This window comes from Glycine soja, chromosome 1, assembly GCF_004193775.1.
Source record: "Glycine soja cultivar W05 chromosome 1, ASM419377v2, whole genome shotgun sequence".
Taxonomy (NCBI): domain Eukaryota; kingdom Viridiplantae; phylum Streptophyta; class Magnoliopsida; order Fabales; family Fabaceae; genus Glycine; species Glycine soja.
In genome coordinates, this window is record NC_041002.1 from 12,801,315 (window position 1) to 12,820,699 (window position 19,385).

The window sequence follows — 19,385 nt, forward strand, 5'->3', positions numbered from 1 at the left end:
CTCCATAATGTAGGTAGGGTACCCTAGAAATATAGGATTTTTTAGCCCTTGTATTTTAGGGCACCTAGACTAGTTTTTGTATTAGGGGTAGTTTTGTAATTTCACATGCACTAAGTGGATATTTGATGTGTGTGGTTGGAAATAAATTTAATTGAATTGGTAATGCAAGCTCCATTGGAGCTTGTAGGCCTAGGATCTTCTTCATCAATGGATTCCTTTGCTTCTTGGAAGATGAATGGCAGCGGAATGGATAAGGAAGAGAGAGAGGAGACGCCACTTCAAGGAGAAGATGAGTCTAGAAGAAGCTCACCACCATAGGAGGCCATGGATAAGAGCTTGGAGGAAGAAGGAGATGAATGAAGGGAGAGGGAGAGAAGAGCACGAAATTTTGTGCTCCAAATGAGCTTTGAAATCTGAAGTTTAATATTCAAATGATCAAAGTTGAAAAAAATGCACACACATGACCTCTATTTATAGCCTAAGTGTCACACAAAATTGGAGGGAAATTTAAATTTCACTTGAATTTGAAATTGAATTTGTGGAGCCAAATTTTCACTAATTATGATTAGTGAATTTTAGTTATGGTTCAGCCCACTAATCCAAGATCAATTCCAAGATTCTCCACTAAGTGTGCTTAGGTGTCATGAGGCATGAAAAGCATGAAGGACATGCACAAAGTGTGACTATATGATGTGGCAATGGGGTGTAGTAAGCAAATGCTCACCTCCCCTTCTAAAATTTAATTGGATTGGGCTTCTACCAATTCAATTAAATTTATTTCCAACCACACACATCAAATATCCACTTAGTGCATGTGAAATTACAAAACTACCCCTAATACAAAAACTAGTCTAGGTGCCCTAAAATACAAGGGCTAAAAAATCCTATATTTCTAGGGTACCCTACCTACATTATGGAGCCCTAAATACAAGGCCCAAAAATAATGAAACCGTAATCTAATATTTACAAAGATAAGTGGGCTCATACTTAGCCCATGGGCCTGAAATCTACCCTAAGGCTCATGAGAACCCTAGTGCCTTCTCTTGCATCTTTTGCCCAATCTTCTTGGAGTCTTCTATCCAATGTCCTTGGGGGGTAGGATTGCATCATTTCCTAATCCATAGTGTTCTAAAAGTAATTTAATTCTATGACCAATAATACTTTAACATTACCTAAAAATAACAAGCCAATATTTTCAAAAACTATTTCCTATAGAAATTGCAATAAAATCATATACATAAATCAAGACTTAAAGGGTAAAAGTACTACATTACCTTTCTGAGAATAATGTTATTTGCACGATAGATGACCATTTCTCTAGAAGTTGCATTATGGTATGGATTTCCTTTCGGCACCTTCAGTAATATTAAGAAAATTTGTAAGAGATAATTCCTCTCTTAAAAAACTTTTTAGTGAATTAAAATACCATTATTCAAAATCGCTACCATCAAAATAGCATTTCAAATCCAAATTTCCCAATTGCATCCAATCTTATTGGTCAGGCCTTACCCATCTACTTCAATTAAGTACTGCATAGTTCTTACACTTCAATATGAAATCAAGGACTCAAAAGTCATACTCATGCTATTTCTTTTTATCAACTTTGTTTCTCCTTGTGTAAATTAGTGGGTGATGTTTACATGTGCTACACTTGTGGCCAAGTTGTACATTGTACGAGATTCTAGTGTCATATTTGCTGCATTCAGTCTAGTTGAAATTGAGTACTAAAAGGGTTTCAATATGCAAATAAATTTTTTTAAAAGATTTTACTTTAATTAACCTTACCTAGATCATACCTGCTCCTATTCGTGTAGCTTAGAACCTAGAAGGCCAAAACACATTAAAATATTACATGAAAATGTTGTTTATAATTAACATTTTTAATTTTAAAAGATACTATTGACAAGTAATTTTTTAACTGCCTTTTTAACCTACAAGTACTTCAACTGCTGGCACAATTGTTGCATCTCATTGGATAATAAATCTCGATTAACCTGTACAATTAACAATATAGTTTATAACATATAAAACTTGACTAGAATGAATTTTTCCTCATCTTCCTAAGGCAAAGAACAAGATAAGAGCTTAAGTAACATATCATTTTGTGTCTGCATGCGTATTGGCCAAGTTATAGAGTCTTCAATGGCATCTCTAATTGTTTCCTTAATAAATAGCAAAAGAAATTTTCACCAAGTTAGAATGCTGAAAGAATTAAAAAGCTATTGACAATTAAAATATTTTCTCAAACCACACCAAACTAAAAAGATATTGACAATTAAACCAGAAAATACCGTATATTTTGGCCTGAGCACTTTGTCATTTGAAAGTGCAAGTCATAGGGAGCAGTCTAAATTTACTGCTAATAAGAAAATGACTATCAGTAAGCCAAGCCATGTTGAAGATATTTTTATTTAAATATCATTTTGAGGATACGACAATCATTCTCTCTCACCCCACCATTGATATCACTTTTTCTTCCTAATTGAAATGAAAATAATGTTTAAACAAAGAAAGAAAAAACACAAAACTAATAACTTAGTTAGGAAAATGATTGGCACAGGAATTTCAACAAATAGGTTGAATGCATAAAGTTTCATGAAAAAGTGAAAAAAAATCTAAGAATATTCAAATACATGATTTAAAAAACATTCGCATACATTAAGGCAGATATCCACAACATCAATAAAAAGTTTCACACCAAATTTTATCTTCAAAAAGATGGTTTTACAAATGGTGCCTTCATATTCTTATGTCAAAAAATTTATCAATTATATCTTACAAGATCGTTGGTCAATATAAAGGTCTTACAAATGACATTTATGATTCAAGACATGTAAGGTCCATAAGCCCTCTAATTTTATTTCTCCCAGCCATCCAGAAAGAGAAATGCAGGACTAAGATAAAATTACATGGTATATAGCAAGACGTGTAGGGGTAAAGTACCTGTACCTGGTACATATACGGGTACAAGATACCATAGTTTTAAAAAATCTAAGACATGGGTATGTTAATATTCAATTTTAAAATAAAACACCACAAAGTTAAATAAAAGATAAAAAAATACAAAATTTTTGGAATATATCATAATATAAATTGAGTAAATATATTACCATGAAAACATTGTATTAATAGAAATTAACAAAAATTGGTAAGGGTGATTTGGCCTGATTGAATAAGACAAACATGAGAAACTAAAAGAAAAGAGGACACATGTGTTTGCTTTAAATTTCATTGAAAGTGAATCACACTCCAAGACAAGATCAAATGGTTTTAAACTATGGTACAAATTACCAAGTGGATAATACCGAAAAAAAAAAGAAATTATTAAGGGATCTAGCTCATGATTGGGCAGTGTGTGAAAGCGTGTGAATTCCTTTCATATGAATAAAAAAAGTTATAATACAATTTTATGAATAAATTAATATTTATAACATTCATACTGAAAAAGTGCAAGAATATGTAATCTTAACAGAAAAAACTATCATTTTTTAGAAAAATTAGTGTGAGTGAAAGATACAACAACCTTGCAAAGACTAATGTTGGTCAAGAGGTTTCCCATTGTGTGAGCCACAGCCAGTGGAAAGATTGCTGCAAACTATAAACACAAATATAATTATAATTTATAAATTAATAATTTGAAATTAGAGTGATTACCCCACCAAACTAATGGACCACCCCTTTTTCACCATACAATTCAAAATACCTTTGAACCACTGATGCTTGGTCTGGGGTGGAGATTCAAAGTCCAAACTAGATTAATAACCAACGATGCAAAGCCAAATTGAAATGTTGTTATTGTTGCTGGAAATGGATAGACTTTTAGAACCTAATAGACAATCATCAGTGCATGCAATTGAGAACAACCAAAAGAGAGTTTAAAGGAAAGGAGAAAAAGAAAAAGTAAGGCCACCCCACAATCATCAATTTTAATTCTTTATATATAAGTTTTTTTAACTGATCAAACCCAGACGACACCAGGTTAAGTTTTGAATCATACATATCTATGACTTGAAGAACTCATAAGGAACTGAGAGGTCCTCATCACCATCAGGGGGGCTAGTAGTGGGCTTCCTTCCTTCTTTCAAAGCTTTTCTTATTTCAGCTGCTTTCTACATTGCATATTTTTGTTTCTGCTCCAGCTATAAAAGAAACTCAAAAAGCATTAAACATACAGTTATAGGAAGTTGTATTCTTGCTACAAATTGTTTCCAAATAAGAAAGGCTTTGTGGAAAACATGAAAATGCAACGAGACAAGCATAAAAAAGGAAGGTTCAATTCAATGCATGAAATACACACATCAGACTGAACTACTCCAAATTGATTAAGAATCTCAAAAAAGATCCTGGCAGCATAAAATGTTTTCGCTGTATTTCTGCAAAGTGTCAAAGATTATACGCTAAAAACTTATCAAAGATGAAAATTCTTACAAGAAAGATAGTTATGCAAAGGGAATATAGCAAATGTTTGGAAAAAAAAAATAGATACTTGGTATGTAAAGTTAGTGAGCTATTATCTTGTTCAAGACAAAGGAACAAGAAGGTACAAAAATCCCTCGTAAACTTTACTAAGACCGTAGGGATCAAAGTTGATGCAACAGAACCAACACACAAGCTTAAAGGATTATTTATTTATTTATTTCAAGCTAGCATTAAAAAAAAGAGTGATTTTATAATACAAATATGCTCTTCCAACACGATCTTGCTTGTCTACTTTTCCAAACACATTCAAAGCAAATCCCTCAAGATATAAATTGTCTTCAGGCCCCAACTGGATTGACTTTTTATCATGTAAAAACAACATATTTCGGATACATCAATTGAGTAAATAAAATTTTTATAATCATACCCAATCAAACATGTCAACCACTAACATCTTTCAAAGGAAAGAAAACTGCAGATTGCCACTGAAACATGCCATAGTATCATTAATTCATTATTATTCAGATTCAACACTTCCATTTAACATGAGTAGATTCCCTTCTTATTTTCAAAAAACAACACAAAGTTAGGGAATAATTAAAAATCACTTTTATATTTATTTATTTGTGGATGACGTTTGAGTTTCAGTCAATTGTGATTACAATCAGCACAAAAAAACAAGGTTTAATTTAGAACCTTTTCAAGTTGCTTCATGAGCTAAACTAGAAGAGCATTAGTGGTCTTCGTGTGCTCACTTTGCAAAATCTTCAGCCCCCATTCCATAGCATATAATCGACCTAATCTTACCAAAAAAAAATACTTCATCGTGATAATTTATAACAACGATTACCGTATTTTAGATCAGTGAAACAACAAAAATTGCAATAATGAAAAATAGGTATTGACCTAAAATCAAAATAAAAGACAGAATTACAATAATAAGCGACGAGTGGTTCCTAGAAGTTATGTGTTCCTAGAATAAATATGGACTCAAATGTATGAACTGTGTTAGTTTCTCTGTTATTATATATTAATTTCCAATCTTAGGAGTCAAAAACAAAATTCTAAATGAAATCTCCTTAAATCCTATCAAACCTATACTTCACATTACAAGTGGAAATAATTAACTTCATCTTAAAAAAACTAAAGAAAAAAAATAGAGGGACTGAATTTGGACCCTCTTTCTTTGTATGATACATTAAAGAGGTAATCCAGTTAGATTAACTTAAGAATATATCACTACAAGAGCCAAATTTCAAAGAAAATTGTAACAAATTCCTAAAATGGGGAGAGAGATCACCTATTGTAACTCTTATTTTTTGGCCACCAGAGACCCCCCTTAGCATATCATTGCCTACAACCATATCTGAATATGCATCAAGACCAAGAACTTTAAAAAATTTTCAGATATTATTTATAAGATGAGACAACCTTCATGAATGCATCAATTTCTGGACTTGGTAGTATGTTTTAATCCTTCTCCAAGCATTCAAGATTCTTCACAATTTATGTTTATGACATTAGACCAGGAAATAACAAACATTGTTTAATCTATAATCTATAATAATAAAAATAATAACAAGGATTACACCTCACAGAACAACACGCACAAGTATACCAGATCCAAGCATTCTGTTAGTTATTCTTACCTAGGTTCTTGTCAAGAGTTGTGGTAAACTGGTTCCAAGCTAAGGGAACATTCAACCTCTGCTTCAGAATCCTCTTATTCCTCTGAATTTGAACATTCTTTGGCCACTTCACGAACCTAGTCAAGTTTCACTTCGGAGGCAATGCCCCTCTAATTCCCAGAAGATAATTTTTTCTGATAAAATATTTTTTTTCCTTTCTTCAGATCCTTCCTACCTGCAGAATCATTATTTTCCTATTGCAAAATCACGTACCATGAATAAGTTCTACAATCCAGTTCAAAGCCATTTTTTCAATCAAATCCTGTACCATGAATAAACTATTAGAAACAAAAAAAATGAAAAAAAATTGAAAACTCTCACACAACCCCTTTCATCCTCTTCTACCAGATCAAGAGAGAAAGAAGGCAACAAAAAAACTGAAGAATCAAAGTAGAAATAAACATTGTTGGCGATCGTTGATGATGTGGACCACCAGTGAGAAAAAGCCACGGAGAATAAGAGGATGAAGAACTACTTGGGGTTGTCGTGTCGATGACTTTGTCATAGGTGGTGACGGAGAAAATAAGGGAGTTGAGTTTCCAAAGAAGAGATCTTGAGGCCTTGAAAGATCCATGCTTGTGCATCAAAACCACCTCCTTCATCAGCCTCGTCGTCCCGGAGAATGGAAACGCCACCGCTTCCTTCGATGATGTCTCCACCTCCAGAATCTAGCTTTTGTGGGCTTTCTTGGTGCGAGAAATTGTGACACAGATGGTGGGGAGGTGTGCCGGGGGATGGGGGGCCAGGCCACGGGAGGGGACGATACATGTGAATGGGTTTCAAGGTTAGAATTGGGAAAAAAAAGTGAGTTTGGCTTATCTTATCACTTTTTATTGATTGGTTGTTTAGAAACCCAAAGCATTAGAGTGGTGAAATCCGAAGCGTTGGAGTGTTGAAATTCCAAGCATTGGAGTGGGAAGCGTAAGCCAGGGCGGTTTTATAAAAGTTGTCTTTGAACAAACGGTTTTGTACAACCGTCTTGGATCCTGTGTCATAAAATAGTGCTTATGTACTAGTGAATATGTAATTACAAAATGAAATTTGTCACTTCGAGCTCGTTAAACGACTTCTTTTATAATTTAAATCAATTCATTTTTCAAATTTAATTGCATACTGTAAATTGCAATGTTATTGGGTTGATTTTATCCTTTATAAACATGATTCACAATATATATTCACTCATTTTATTTTTTTAGTTAAAGGTTTTCACTATTTATAATTAATTTTAAAATGCAATTAAGCAAATTTAATAATAAATCTATTACTCTTAATAAACGAAGATTTTAGTTGGACAAATGTTAAGACTAGATAAACAAGGAGAATATATGGCTGGTCTAGTTGTAAAGAGAGAAGAGAAAGGAAAAGGTGATGGGTTCATATTAACAAAAATTAGTATTACTAATAACTGAAATTTTGCCAATAAAAAAAATTAGATAAACAAATCTTCCTCTCAAACTTCTTTTTCTTTCTAGCTTTTCTATGTCTTTCTTTTTAATTTTTTCATTTGATCTTTTTTCCTATTATACTTATACTTTAAGACAATTTTTTTATCATTCTATTATCCAAAAATCTTTCTCATTTTTTTTCTCTAAACAAAAAGAATTAATTTATTAATATATTTTTATTATAAAATAAATTTCAATTATTTTATCAATAATATCATAATTTATATTAGTTTCAATTTCATGGTAAAAATCACAAATATCATTCATGAAAGACATTTATGCTTGAGATCATTATGGATGACAAAACTTTTTTTTAAGTATTTAACAAAAGTACATGTCAAAGACGGGATAATATTATAAATTAAAATAGTTTTATTTTTTATGGTAAAAATCACAAATATCATTCAGGAGAGGTAAGCTTACTCAAGATCATTGTGGATAACAATTATTTTCTATGAACATTTAACACAATTGCATACCAAATACTCTACAATATTTTATAAACTATAAATATTATAATAAAATTCATATTTTTTTAGAATATAATTACAAAATATTAAAATTTAACATAAGTGAAATTCTTTTTATTTTTGTACACTACTAGAATTTATAGATTTAACATCGCACGATTAACATCGATTTTTCAAAAAACAGATGTTAAGAAGAGTACGGTGACATTTTTGTAAATAATTCGAGTTAGTTAACATCGGTTTTTTTAAAATCGATGTGAAAACCGATGTTAACCTCAAATAGTTAACATCCTGATGTTAACTATTTGAGGTTAACATTGGTTTTCTCAATGTTGATGTTAACTACTTGAGGTTAACATCGGTTATTTTAAAAAAACCGATGTTGTTCTATTCATAAATTAAAACCCGAATTCATTTTGGCCCCCTCGCGCTCAAAGCCTCTTGTCCTTTCTCCTTCTCCTTTCTTCTTTCTCCTTCCTCCTAACCCTGTGACTGCTGCAAACGCCCCTATTGAAGCTACCACTGTCGTTGAAGCTGCAACTACTGAAGCTACCACTACCGCTGAAGCCGCGATTGAGGTACGTCACTGCAACCACATTGTCTCACCACTATAATTTATAGATTTAACATCGCACAGTTAACATTGGTTATTAAAAAAATCGATGTTAACAAAAGCACGATGACATTTTTGTAAATAAGTAGAGTTAGTTAACATCGGTTTTGTCAAAACCAATGTTAACTTCATATAGTTAACATCAATTTTGAAAAAACCGATGTTAACTAGTTGATGTTAACATTGGTTATCGTTAAAAAATCGATGTTGTTATGTATATAAATTAAAATTCTGAAATTGCACACCCCGCGTGCTCAAACCCTATCGTTCTTCTCCTTTCTCCTTCTGCTTAAGTTCGTCTTTGCCGCAAACTGCCGCAAACTACCGTCATTGCAACCACATTGTCGAGTTTGTCTTTGCTGAGTTCGTCTCTGCCACTTATCGATTGAGGTACATCCTTTCATTTTAACATTTGGTCACATAGATAGACAAATAAACACTTTTTCACTTTTCACTCTTTCACTTTTTGACGATGATGGGTTTGACAACGAGTGTGCCCAAGTTTAGGTTCCATCTATAACAAGCAAAGATTCAAAGACGGGTAGCCAAAGCTCAAGTGTAGGTGTTTCTAGAGGTGAGTATTTCCTCATTGTCCATCTCTATCCCATTTTTATGTGTCGTCTTTCGATTTTCCCCTTTTTCTAACCGTAGGTTTGCAACTTTTTTATTTTTATAATTATGCAAGATGGATTGAGGATGTTTTTGTGTATATTAATCAGTTAGAAAACATAAGGGATCATTGTTGGTGTAATTTTTGCTAGTTTGGATGCTTGGGTAGCCATTAATTAATGTCATTGGCAACTTAGATTTGTGAATTTGGCAAAATGTAGAATGGTAGCAGCTAGATAAGTTAGAGATTGATGAAATTGTATGACTATCTCAGTATCAAATCTTCATAGAAATTTATTACAACCTTTTGCTTCCTTCTCTATAGTTGGTTTAATATCTATCAAGTGTTGTTTAGTCTCTATATGCTACTACTGCATTGATGGGCTTACTTTGCTTCTCCAACTCCTTGTAGGGGGTTTGATTTCTAGTTCACGGTTGTGTGTTGTGGAATACTCCTGAAACAAAGTATCATGTGATGTTTGTACTTTATTGGCACTAGAAATCTAGAATGCATGTCAAACAACAAAACACTAACCTTTATGCTTGAATCTGTGCATCCAATATATAACTTTCCTTGAGCCACTGTCATGCACTTCACATGCTTACCTTTCAAAATATCTTTGGTCCCTCTTAATTCGTTAACTAGCTACAAATGGTTAAAAAGATAAATGAATCTATTACAATAGCCTCAACTTTTGATAGTATCTTATATAGAGGATTTAGTGGTATGTGTGTGATTTTGTTTTGTTCAGTGTAACATGTCACAAATCATGGCAAGTTTTGAAGCATGACCTTTAATCTGTGGCTTTCGCTAATTGCAAAAATTGTTTCACCATGTGCACGCAAATGATGACTCCTTCAGTGCTATAACTTCAACACATTCCAGCTTTCTCTGGATCATTTTTCACACCTATTTTATGCATCAAATTATAAGATAATTATTTCATTTTTGTTGCTAGAGATCTTGGTAGAGAAATAGAAAGTGGTGACCATGAAATAAGTTTAAATTTACACTTAAAAGGCTGTCTGACGGCTCATGAAGTGAAAAGTATGTCACAGACTTCTTATGCTCTTTAATGTCTTATACAAGACTGGCTGAGTGCCCCCTAATATCCCAGACCTATAACTCAGAATGTCATAACATGATTTAGCATGTAGTCTATATATATGAAAACATGTGCAACTCTGTAAGAATCATATCATGTGTTCCTTGCCTTGATTGATCCATCTGAATATCCAGTGAACAACAATCCCTTGAAATATATGAAGGACCAAACTGCTAAGCTTAAGCCACTGATCCAGATTTTGCAAAATCAACTACAATTGAGTGTAGCTTTGCAAGCTCAATACATGCAGGGCTCATTGCCCTTTCTGGATCTTTATCAATAAAGAGAGTGTGTGCAGTTGCAACAATTCCTAGCCTGTCCTTAACTATGTAGTGAGCAAAATACTCGTGAAGTTCCTGTAGCTAGGTAGTGATATGTCATTGCCAGCAAATTGGAACCTAAGACAAGACTGTCAGAATGTGTTTACTTTCTATACAAACAAGACAAGAGTCAAATATTCACATGGTATATTGTGGTATTGTAGAGGCTTGTTGCACAAATCGAGAATTAGTCTAAAATAGTCATGTCATTTGTTCTTATAGACACATCATATGCCTCTCATTTATACTTTTTAGGTCCATGTATGTAATCTATTCTAGTTTAATATCTTAATGAATTTATCTATACTGAAATACAAACATCACAACCAAAGAACCAAGTATTTGCCAATAATATTGGTTCTTGCTATTAGTGTTACCAACACTAATTGCAAGGTTTTGCACTTGCTTCTGTATTCTACTGTCTTTGTATGTTAGATACCTAGTGAGCAGTCATACTTGTTTTAATGTGAACACTGACATAGAGCATATATCAAGAAAGAGAGATAAGATTTTGCAGCCACCCCACTTTGTAGAGAGGTCAACTTGTACCCTTTTATAGCTGAACTCCATGTAAGTGAGACAACATTTTGATATCTAGGTTGTCTTAGTTTGTCTAGACTCTAAATTTTCATGTTCAGATCTGATGTTGTCCCACTTGGATTGGTTAAACTTTGGTGGGTTGAATGAATGATTTAAGCTTTTAAATCATTCATTGGAATATTTGAATTGTATAGTTAAAAAAGAAGACAAAAAGGTCATCATGAGTAGTAGTAAGCTGAAAGTGCCTTCCAAAATTTGTACTTTAATGTAATCATGTTGTTTATTCTATTTTTTAATCACCTAAACATAAAAAATACCAGTTCCACGCTGCCAATTTAGCAAAAAATATGGCTTTTCTTTTTAAGTTTCTTTATGTCTGGAGCTTCCTCAAATCACTCTGAATTGTAAATAATCAGTTGGTTTCTTCTGAGAATTTTTACAAATAAAAGGATGGTGGGGATTTGCTATTTTGTGGTTGTTAGCTTATCTGGTTGGTGTTGAACATAGCTTTCTTTTGGTTACTTGCTTAGGTGGCTTCTCTTTTGTCACTTTTCTTTTTGTATACATTTGTTAATTGTTAATGAGTTTAATTACTTGGTTTTGGTCAAATATTGAAATGATCTTTGTTGTCTCAAATGCAGTTACCATCCTCTTCCGATTGTATTTTCTCAAGCAAAGGGAACCTCTGTTTAGGATCCAGAGGGAAACAAATATCTTGATTTTCTATTAGGTTACTCTTTTGTTAATTAGGTAAAATTGACTAGATCTTGGTAATTCCCAATGTTGTATATCTGCATTTTTTCTTCAGAATGTAGCCACTTATTTCATTCCCTGCACCACAGCCCACAACTCAAGTCATGACACACACACACACACACACACACACACACACACACATTGTATATTGTATCCACTTTGTATATTCTATTCAATTTGGGTTTGTCTTCCCTTTGTTTCTTTGACCAGCTACTGGTGAAAAGTATGATTTGATTGATGTAGTGTCCTTTTCTTTGTGCATTTTGTCATGTGGATGACTGATTGATAAGCACCGCCTTTCCCAATTCAGCAGCCATCTACTGTGTTCACCCTTGCCATACTATTTTCAGATTCCATTAGGAGTGATTTTAGCCATTGTTGATCCTGCGCTTATTGGTGTTTCGAAAAGTGCTCCTGCGGTCATTTCAGGAAAGTCAATTGTGCTGAAGTCTCCAACTCAGGTATTTATATCTTTGATTCAAAAAGTACTTTGAAATTGTTATTGTATGCATTACTTGTATAGTTGTAGAAATGTTTGATTTATAAGCACCAGTTGTTCCTGAGTACAGGACAGGTTGCAACAACATATTCAGCAATGCCATGAAACTAGTTTTTATTGAAACGAGTAATTATTCTAAATGTCACTTGATAAAGCAACTCTTTCAAAGATGAACAAAAGGCAAAAATAAAATGTCTTTGTGTCTATTGTCAACCAAGTTGAGTTGGAAACGGTCTAACTAATAATGTGTAGAAATAAGCCCGCAGAATATATGTTCCATTAATCTAAAAAAAGTTTTCACTAGTACAAAATTCAGTAATTTGAGTTCTCATTGTTCAAAAAGTATTTTTTTTTATAGAAAATACATAGATCATGTTTAAGAAGACTAGTGGACATATTCAAAAATTCAAGTTGCAAATTATGGAAAGACTGAGGACATCCAACAGAAAAAAATTGAATAAATAATTTAACCTTGAAAAACCCAAACTATCAAAATAAAAACCTTGTTTTTACCGAAGATGAACAGAATCGAGAAAAGGAAAAATTCATTATCTTCATCACCCATATGGCCATACCTGTTAATTATGTCCTGCCAGTCACTTCCTCCATCTTTATGTAGTTTTCCAAGAATGACTCTTTTTCTGTTTGAATAAGTCCTATCAACAAGTCTGTCTTCCAATTCCAATTTCATCATTCTTTTTGCTAGTTCATCTACTTGCCGCTTGTTTCCTCTTTTACTTAAGCCATCAATCATTGGCATGAATGATGCATGATCGAAGCCATATCCCTTATCAATCAATTTATAAAGAAGGCTATTAGCATCTGCAAACCTTTCATCCTGGCAAAGTCTTGCAATCAAATCTTTATACATGAAATTCTTCAATGTAAGATATCTATCTAATGAAACTTCAAATAACTCCTTCGCTTCAGAGAGTTATCCCCTAGTAAGTAATTCATTGAACATCAAACTGTACAACGCTTCTTTGAAGCCACATATATTCAAAGCTACCTCAAATAGTTCACAAGCTACTTTAAAATCACTAGACTTACTGAAAGCTTTGATCAATATTTTGAAGGAGGATACATTGGGAGATATACCTTTATCCAACATTTCATGTAAAAGGGAAATGGCATCCTTTGCCTTTCCTCCTTCACAGAGGCAAGTGATAATATTGTTATAACTGCAAATATCTGGATCAATGCATTATAAGTTTGAAGACTCTTACTACAACCATTTCCTGGAGCAATGTGTTGCAGGTGTAAGTATTAGGTTGACAACCATTCCTTATCATTTCATGAAGAACACTTTTAGCTTCAAAAACCTTCCCTCTGCTGCAGTATCCATGCAAGAGAGTACTATAAGCAATTGTATCTGGGTAAACCCCATTCCTCATCATCAGATCCATCAATCCTCTTGCATCCGACAACATATGGTTCCTGCACAGGCCATCCATCATAAGCCCAAGCCATATAATCTTAGAATGTTGAAGTAATTTTTGCCCATCATAAGCCTCATTTCTCATCTTCCATAAATTGCAGCAGGCACAATGCCACAACAAATGTTTTGATTTCGTTGATTTTTTTCCTTTGACCATAGTAGCAAAAAGCTTGTAAAACTGCAGTAAAACATCTGGCAGTGAAAAAGAATAACCAATCTCATTGTCCAGTTGGTGTTGTAGGTTGTAATGAGCAATCTTTGATTCAAGCTGGGCTAGTTGCTCTTCCTCCCAAGAAAACAATGCTCTCCTCTAGTCCCAGTTCCAATTCCAAACTCTGTTTTGAATTCATCCAGACCATAAAGTATCTTTATCTGTTGAGATACTGAATAATCTAGCAAACATATCCTTCAATTTCCCTTTATCTATCCATTTTTGTTTCCAGAATTTTGTTGACAGACCGTTCCCAATTGATTTCTTGAACTGTTGGTTCAACCAGCTCCATTGTTCTCCTTTGGACTCGTCCAATTTGACAAAACTACCTAGCCTTGGGCACCACAACCTTAAAACCACAGCTCCTAACCTTAATTAAAATCCACAGCCTCAGGTTGCTCCTATTGTTGATTACATGATGGCCATGCTCATTCCATGACCTCAATCGGGACCTTATACAGTTGTGCAAAGCCACATATATCTAGAAAGTAACCCCCCTAGACCACTTTGTTAATTACTTAAACTCCATCTTCAGTAATGAAATCAATTTGATCGAAAAACCCTTGTGGGATGAAAAGCTAATTAATTTATGTTACCTATATATGTCTTTTTCTCAATTGCTAACAAATAGCCCACCTACTTTGTGCTGAAATTCAATTTCTTAATAGAAATTGTGAGCAGAGGCAGAACTGAAATCGAATTACACGTACATACACACACACCCTCATGGAACACACACACACACCCTAATCTGACACACACACACATACACACCCTCATCACACACACTTATCACACATACACACACCCTCATGACACACACCCTAATCTGACACACACACACCCTCATCACCCTCATCACACACACACACACACACAAACCCTAATGACACACACACATACACCCTAATTAAGCCCAAATAGTAATCCTTTCCACCAACGACATAGAAGGCTTTTAAATTAATTAGTACTACTATTAGAGAAAGAGAAAGAGTACTTTCCTATTATTTTGTTTATTACTTTTCTATTTCTATGTTTTTGGTACAAATTGAATTTCTATTCTAATATGCCATTATTTTTGCTAACTTACTTTTAGGGATTGAAGGCGGAGACTTTGGTTCATATTCATAGTTTGTTAGTTGCCAAACTCGTACTGCAAAGGCAATAAGAGGAACATCTTTTTTCCATTATTTCAACCTTTTATACATGAATGGTATAACTTATTTTTTAAAATGTATTTCTTATGTGTATGTGTATGTGCTATTGTGAAGTAGTTATTCCTTGGGATATCATTTTCCTTCGTTGCTATGTGTTGGTCACATCATGCATCTTAGTTAAAATGAGCATTATAACATTACATAGGAGTCTTCAAAAAGGTACAACAACATTATTCTAGATAGGGCATGTAATCATAGACACTGACACACACACCCTTGAGCCACTCCACCACCTCTTGCATGCTAGGCCTCTTCTCTGGGGTATTATCTATGCGCCTCATACCTATCATGACCACAGATTTCAATTGCTCTAAATCAAAATGCCCCTTCAACTTTGGATCAGCAATATGAGTGAAGTTACCCTTTTGGACATGTGGTGTGACCCATTGAACTATGTCCCTTTTCACTCCACCAGGGAGTTTCTCAATTGGTTTGTTGGCACTCACAATCTCCAAAAGAAAAATCCCAAAACTGTAAACATCACAGCACCCAGAAACCTTCCCCCACATAGCATACTCTGGGGCCAAATATCCAAGGGTGCCTTTAACCCTTGTTGTGAGATGGCTTACACCGTCTCGTATCAAGTTAGCAAAACCAAAATCAGCAACCTTGGCTTCAAATTCAGTGTCTAAAACACACACACACACACACACACACACACACACACACACACACACACACACACACACACACACACACACACACACACACACACACACACACACACACACACACACACAATGTAATTTTCTATATAAACAATTGTTGTTCATGCTGAGTGAACCTTAGATTTCCGTTTGAGACTGATTGCATATTGTACATGCATGAATTCCAAGAAATATCCAAATGCCCTATTTGTGGGACTTCACAGTACAAAGTGAAGGATGAAGAGGAAAGCAGTTCTGATGAAAACTCAAAGAAGGGCCCTCCAGCGAAGGTTTTGTGGTATCTTCCAATCATTCAAAGGTTTAAGCGTCTTTTTGCTAACGAGGACGATGCAAAAGACCTTACATGGCATGCAAATGGAAGGATTTCTGATGGAATGGTCCGTCATCCGGCTGATTGCTCGTAGTGGAAGAAGATTGATGGTTTGTATCCGGATTTCGGGAAAGAGCCAAGAAATCTTAGACTTGGACTAGCCAATGATGGAATGAATCCATATGGCACCTTAAGCACTCAACGCAGTTCATGGCCAGTTCTGCTAGTATTTTACAATTTGCCTCCTTGGTTGTGCATGAAGCAAAAATACAGGATGTTGTCTATGATGATATTGGGCCCAAGACAGCCAGGAAATGACATTGATGTGTATCTAAGTTCGTTGATTAAAGGCCTGAGAAAGTTATGGGACGAGGGGGTTTTAGTGTTTGATGCATTTCGCAATGAGATGTTTGAAATGTGTGAAAAGCTTTTTTGTACGATTAATGACTTTCCAGCATATGGGAATCTCAGCTGTTACAGTGTTAAGGGTCATCATGCATGCCCCATCTGTGAAGAAAACATAAGCTGCATACAACTAAAACATGGAAGAAAAATATTCTACAGTAGGCATCGCCATTTTCTAACACCCAATCATCCTTACAGACGACTGAAAAAAAAAGCTTTAGTGGAAGTTAAGAGCACGATATTGCGCTGATACCGTTGACTGGTGAGCAGGTATACCAGTGGGTTCAACACCTTAATACTGTATTTGGAAAGACCCAAAAGAAGGATAAAAGTATGACTTGCATATGGAAGAAGATGTCCATTTTCTTTGATCTTCCCTATTGGTCTGATCTAGACGTTAGACATTGTATTGATGCTATGCATGTGGAGAAAAATGTATGTGACAGTGTGATTGGGACGCTCCTTAACATTCAAGACAAGATGAAGGACGGCTTGAATACTCGTCAAGATCTAGCTGAGATGGGGATACGATCACAGTTGCATCCAAGGTCTGATGGGAAGAAAATTTACTTGCCCCCAACTTGTCATACTTTGTCCAAAAAGGAGAAGATAAGTTTTTGTTAGTGTCTTCATCGGGTGAAGGTTCCATAAGGATACTCTTCAAATATTAAGAGCCTTGTGCAGTTGAAGGAGCTTAAGCTTGTAGGGTTAAAGTCTCACGATTGTCACGTGGCTATACAAGACATCTTGCCAAACAAAGTCAGGTTAGCCATAACTCACTTGTGCTTTTTCTTTCATGCCATATGTAGCAAAGTCGTTGATCCTGTCAAGTTTGATGAGCTGGAAAATGAGGCCGCAATTATACTCTGCCAGTTGGAGATGCATTTTCCCCCTGCTTTCTTTGACATCATGATTCACTTGATTGTGCATCTGGTCAGAGAAATCAAATGTTGTTGTCTTGTTTTTTTGCGGTGGATGTACCCGGTTGAGTGATACATGCAGATCTTAAAAGGGTATACTGAGAATCTATATCGTCCAGAAGCATCTATTGTTGAGAGGTACATTGCAAAAGAAGCCATTGAATTTTGCTTAGAGTACATTGAAAAGGCTAAACTTGTTGGGCTTCCTGAGTCTCACCATGATGACAAAGTGGGCAGTAAGGGTTCAAGAGGACTGTATGTTATCACTCCAAGTCTAGAAGATTTGTTACAAGCTAACTTGTATGTCTTGAATAGCAGTAATGATTTTTTTGCCATACATACTTCAGCATGAAGGTTTAGTCAAACAAAGTAATCCAAAAATGCCAAACAACTGGGTCTTGAAAAAGCATTACAAGACTTTCTTTGATTGGTTTAAAGATACAATCTTTGCTGATGAAAATGCTTCTGAAACATTAAGAAAGCTAGCAGATGAGCCTAAAAGAAATGTTGTAACTTGGCAAGGATACGACATAAACAAGTATTCCTTTTATACAAAAGCACAAGACGAGAAAAGTACAATGCAAAACAGCGGGGTCACCCTAAGGGCTGAATCTCAACACTTCGCAAGTGTACATGATGGCAATCCCTGTGTAGCTTCCATCCCTTACTTTGGGTTCATTGATGAAATTTGGGAGCTTAACTATGTCAAATTTACTGTTTGTGTTTTCAAATGTAAATGGGTTGATAGTAACACCGGTGTACAGATCGATGATGTAGGATTTACGTTGGTAGACCTAAAGAAACTAGCTTACCAGAATGACCCTTTCATCATGGTAGAACAAGCTAAACATGTATTTTATGTTCAAGACCCTTGTGATGAAAGGTGGTATGTGGTTCTACACGGGAAAACAATTGGTGTTAATGTTGAAGATGATGATTCATGCATTCAAAGTTATGTTAGTCCTTTGTCCACACAAATGACTCCTAACATCGTCAGAGAAGAAGAAGCTGACGACGTTCATGCAAATTGTAATGATCATGATGAAGGAGAATTAATTAACATTGTCTAATGTAATTTTCTTATTATGTATTTCATTTAACTACATTCATTTACATAACTGATTCACTTTTTTGATAATGTTAACTAACTCAAGTTTTTTCCTTTACAGGTCCATGGCTACTCCACCTACCTCGCCTCCTCCTCTTCCTCCTTCTCCTCTTGCAGTAGCATCACAATCTCTGTCTACCTTGAAGCAGACACGCAAAGCCACACGACTACAATCCTTGGCCACTAGACCACCTGGGGCAGAGAGATCGGTGGTCCACGTCGATCCTGCGATCGGGAAGGCCGAAGGTCCCCACAAGAAGAAATCAAGTACATATTTTGGGATTATCGCTGGTGATAGGTCGACATGACATACGAGACTTGGAAGGAAGTCCCTGCTACTCAGAAGGATTTGATATAGGAGGATATTCAGGTATTTCAGTTTTCATCTTTCATTTTCTTTATTAGCCAAAATTTATAATTTACTAACAATAAAACCTAATTTATTGTTTGTCAGGATGAATTTGATATCCTTGAAGCTTCTAACGGTAGGACAAAGAAGAAAGTCTTCAGACTATCGAGGAGCGGTGGAGACAATTTAAATCTTATTTGACGAGGAAATGGGCACTTGCACCTGACAAGGACAGTGTGGACGACACTGTTTGTGAAACATACGACATTAGCAAGGAGAAATGGGCCCAATTTT

At 34.8% G+C, this 19,385-nt stretch overlaps 1 protein-coding gene across 1 annotated transcript; it reads right to left on the bottom strand.

The window, feature by feature from the left end:
• Positions 1 to 15,501: 15,501 nt before the first annotated feature.
• On the bottom strand, positions 15,502 to 18,295 carry LOC114408556 (PTI1-like tyrosine-protein kinase At3g15890). The gene is made up of 2 exons (XM_028371684.1): positions 18,268 to 18,295; positions 15,502 to 15,959 (listed from the first exon to the last, which is right to left on the bottom strand). The coding sequence occupies exons 1-2, from the start codon at positions 18,293 to 18,295 to the stop codon at positions 15,502 to 15,504; spliced, it is 486 nt and encodes a 161-aa protein (XP_028227485.1).
• Between the last annotated feature and the right edge of the window lie 1,090 nt (positions 18,296 to 19,385).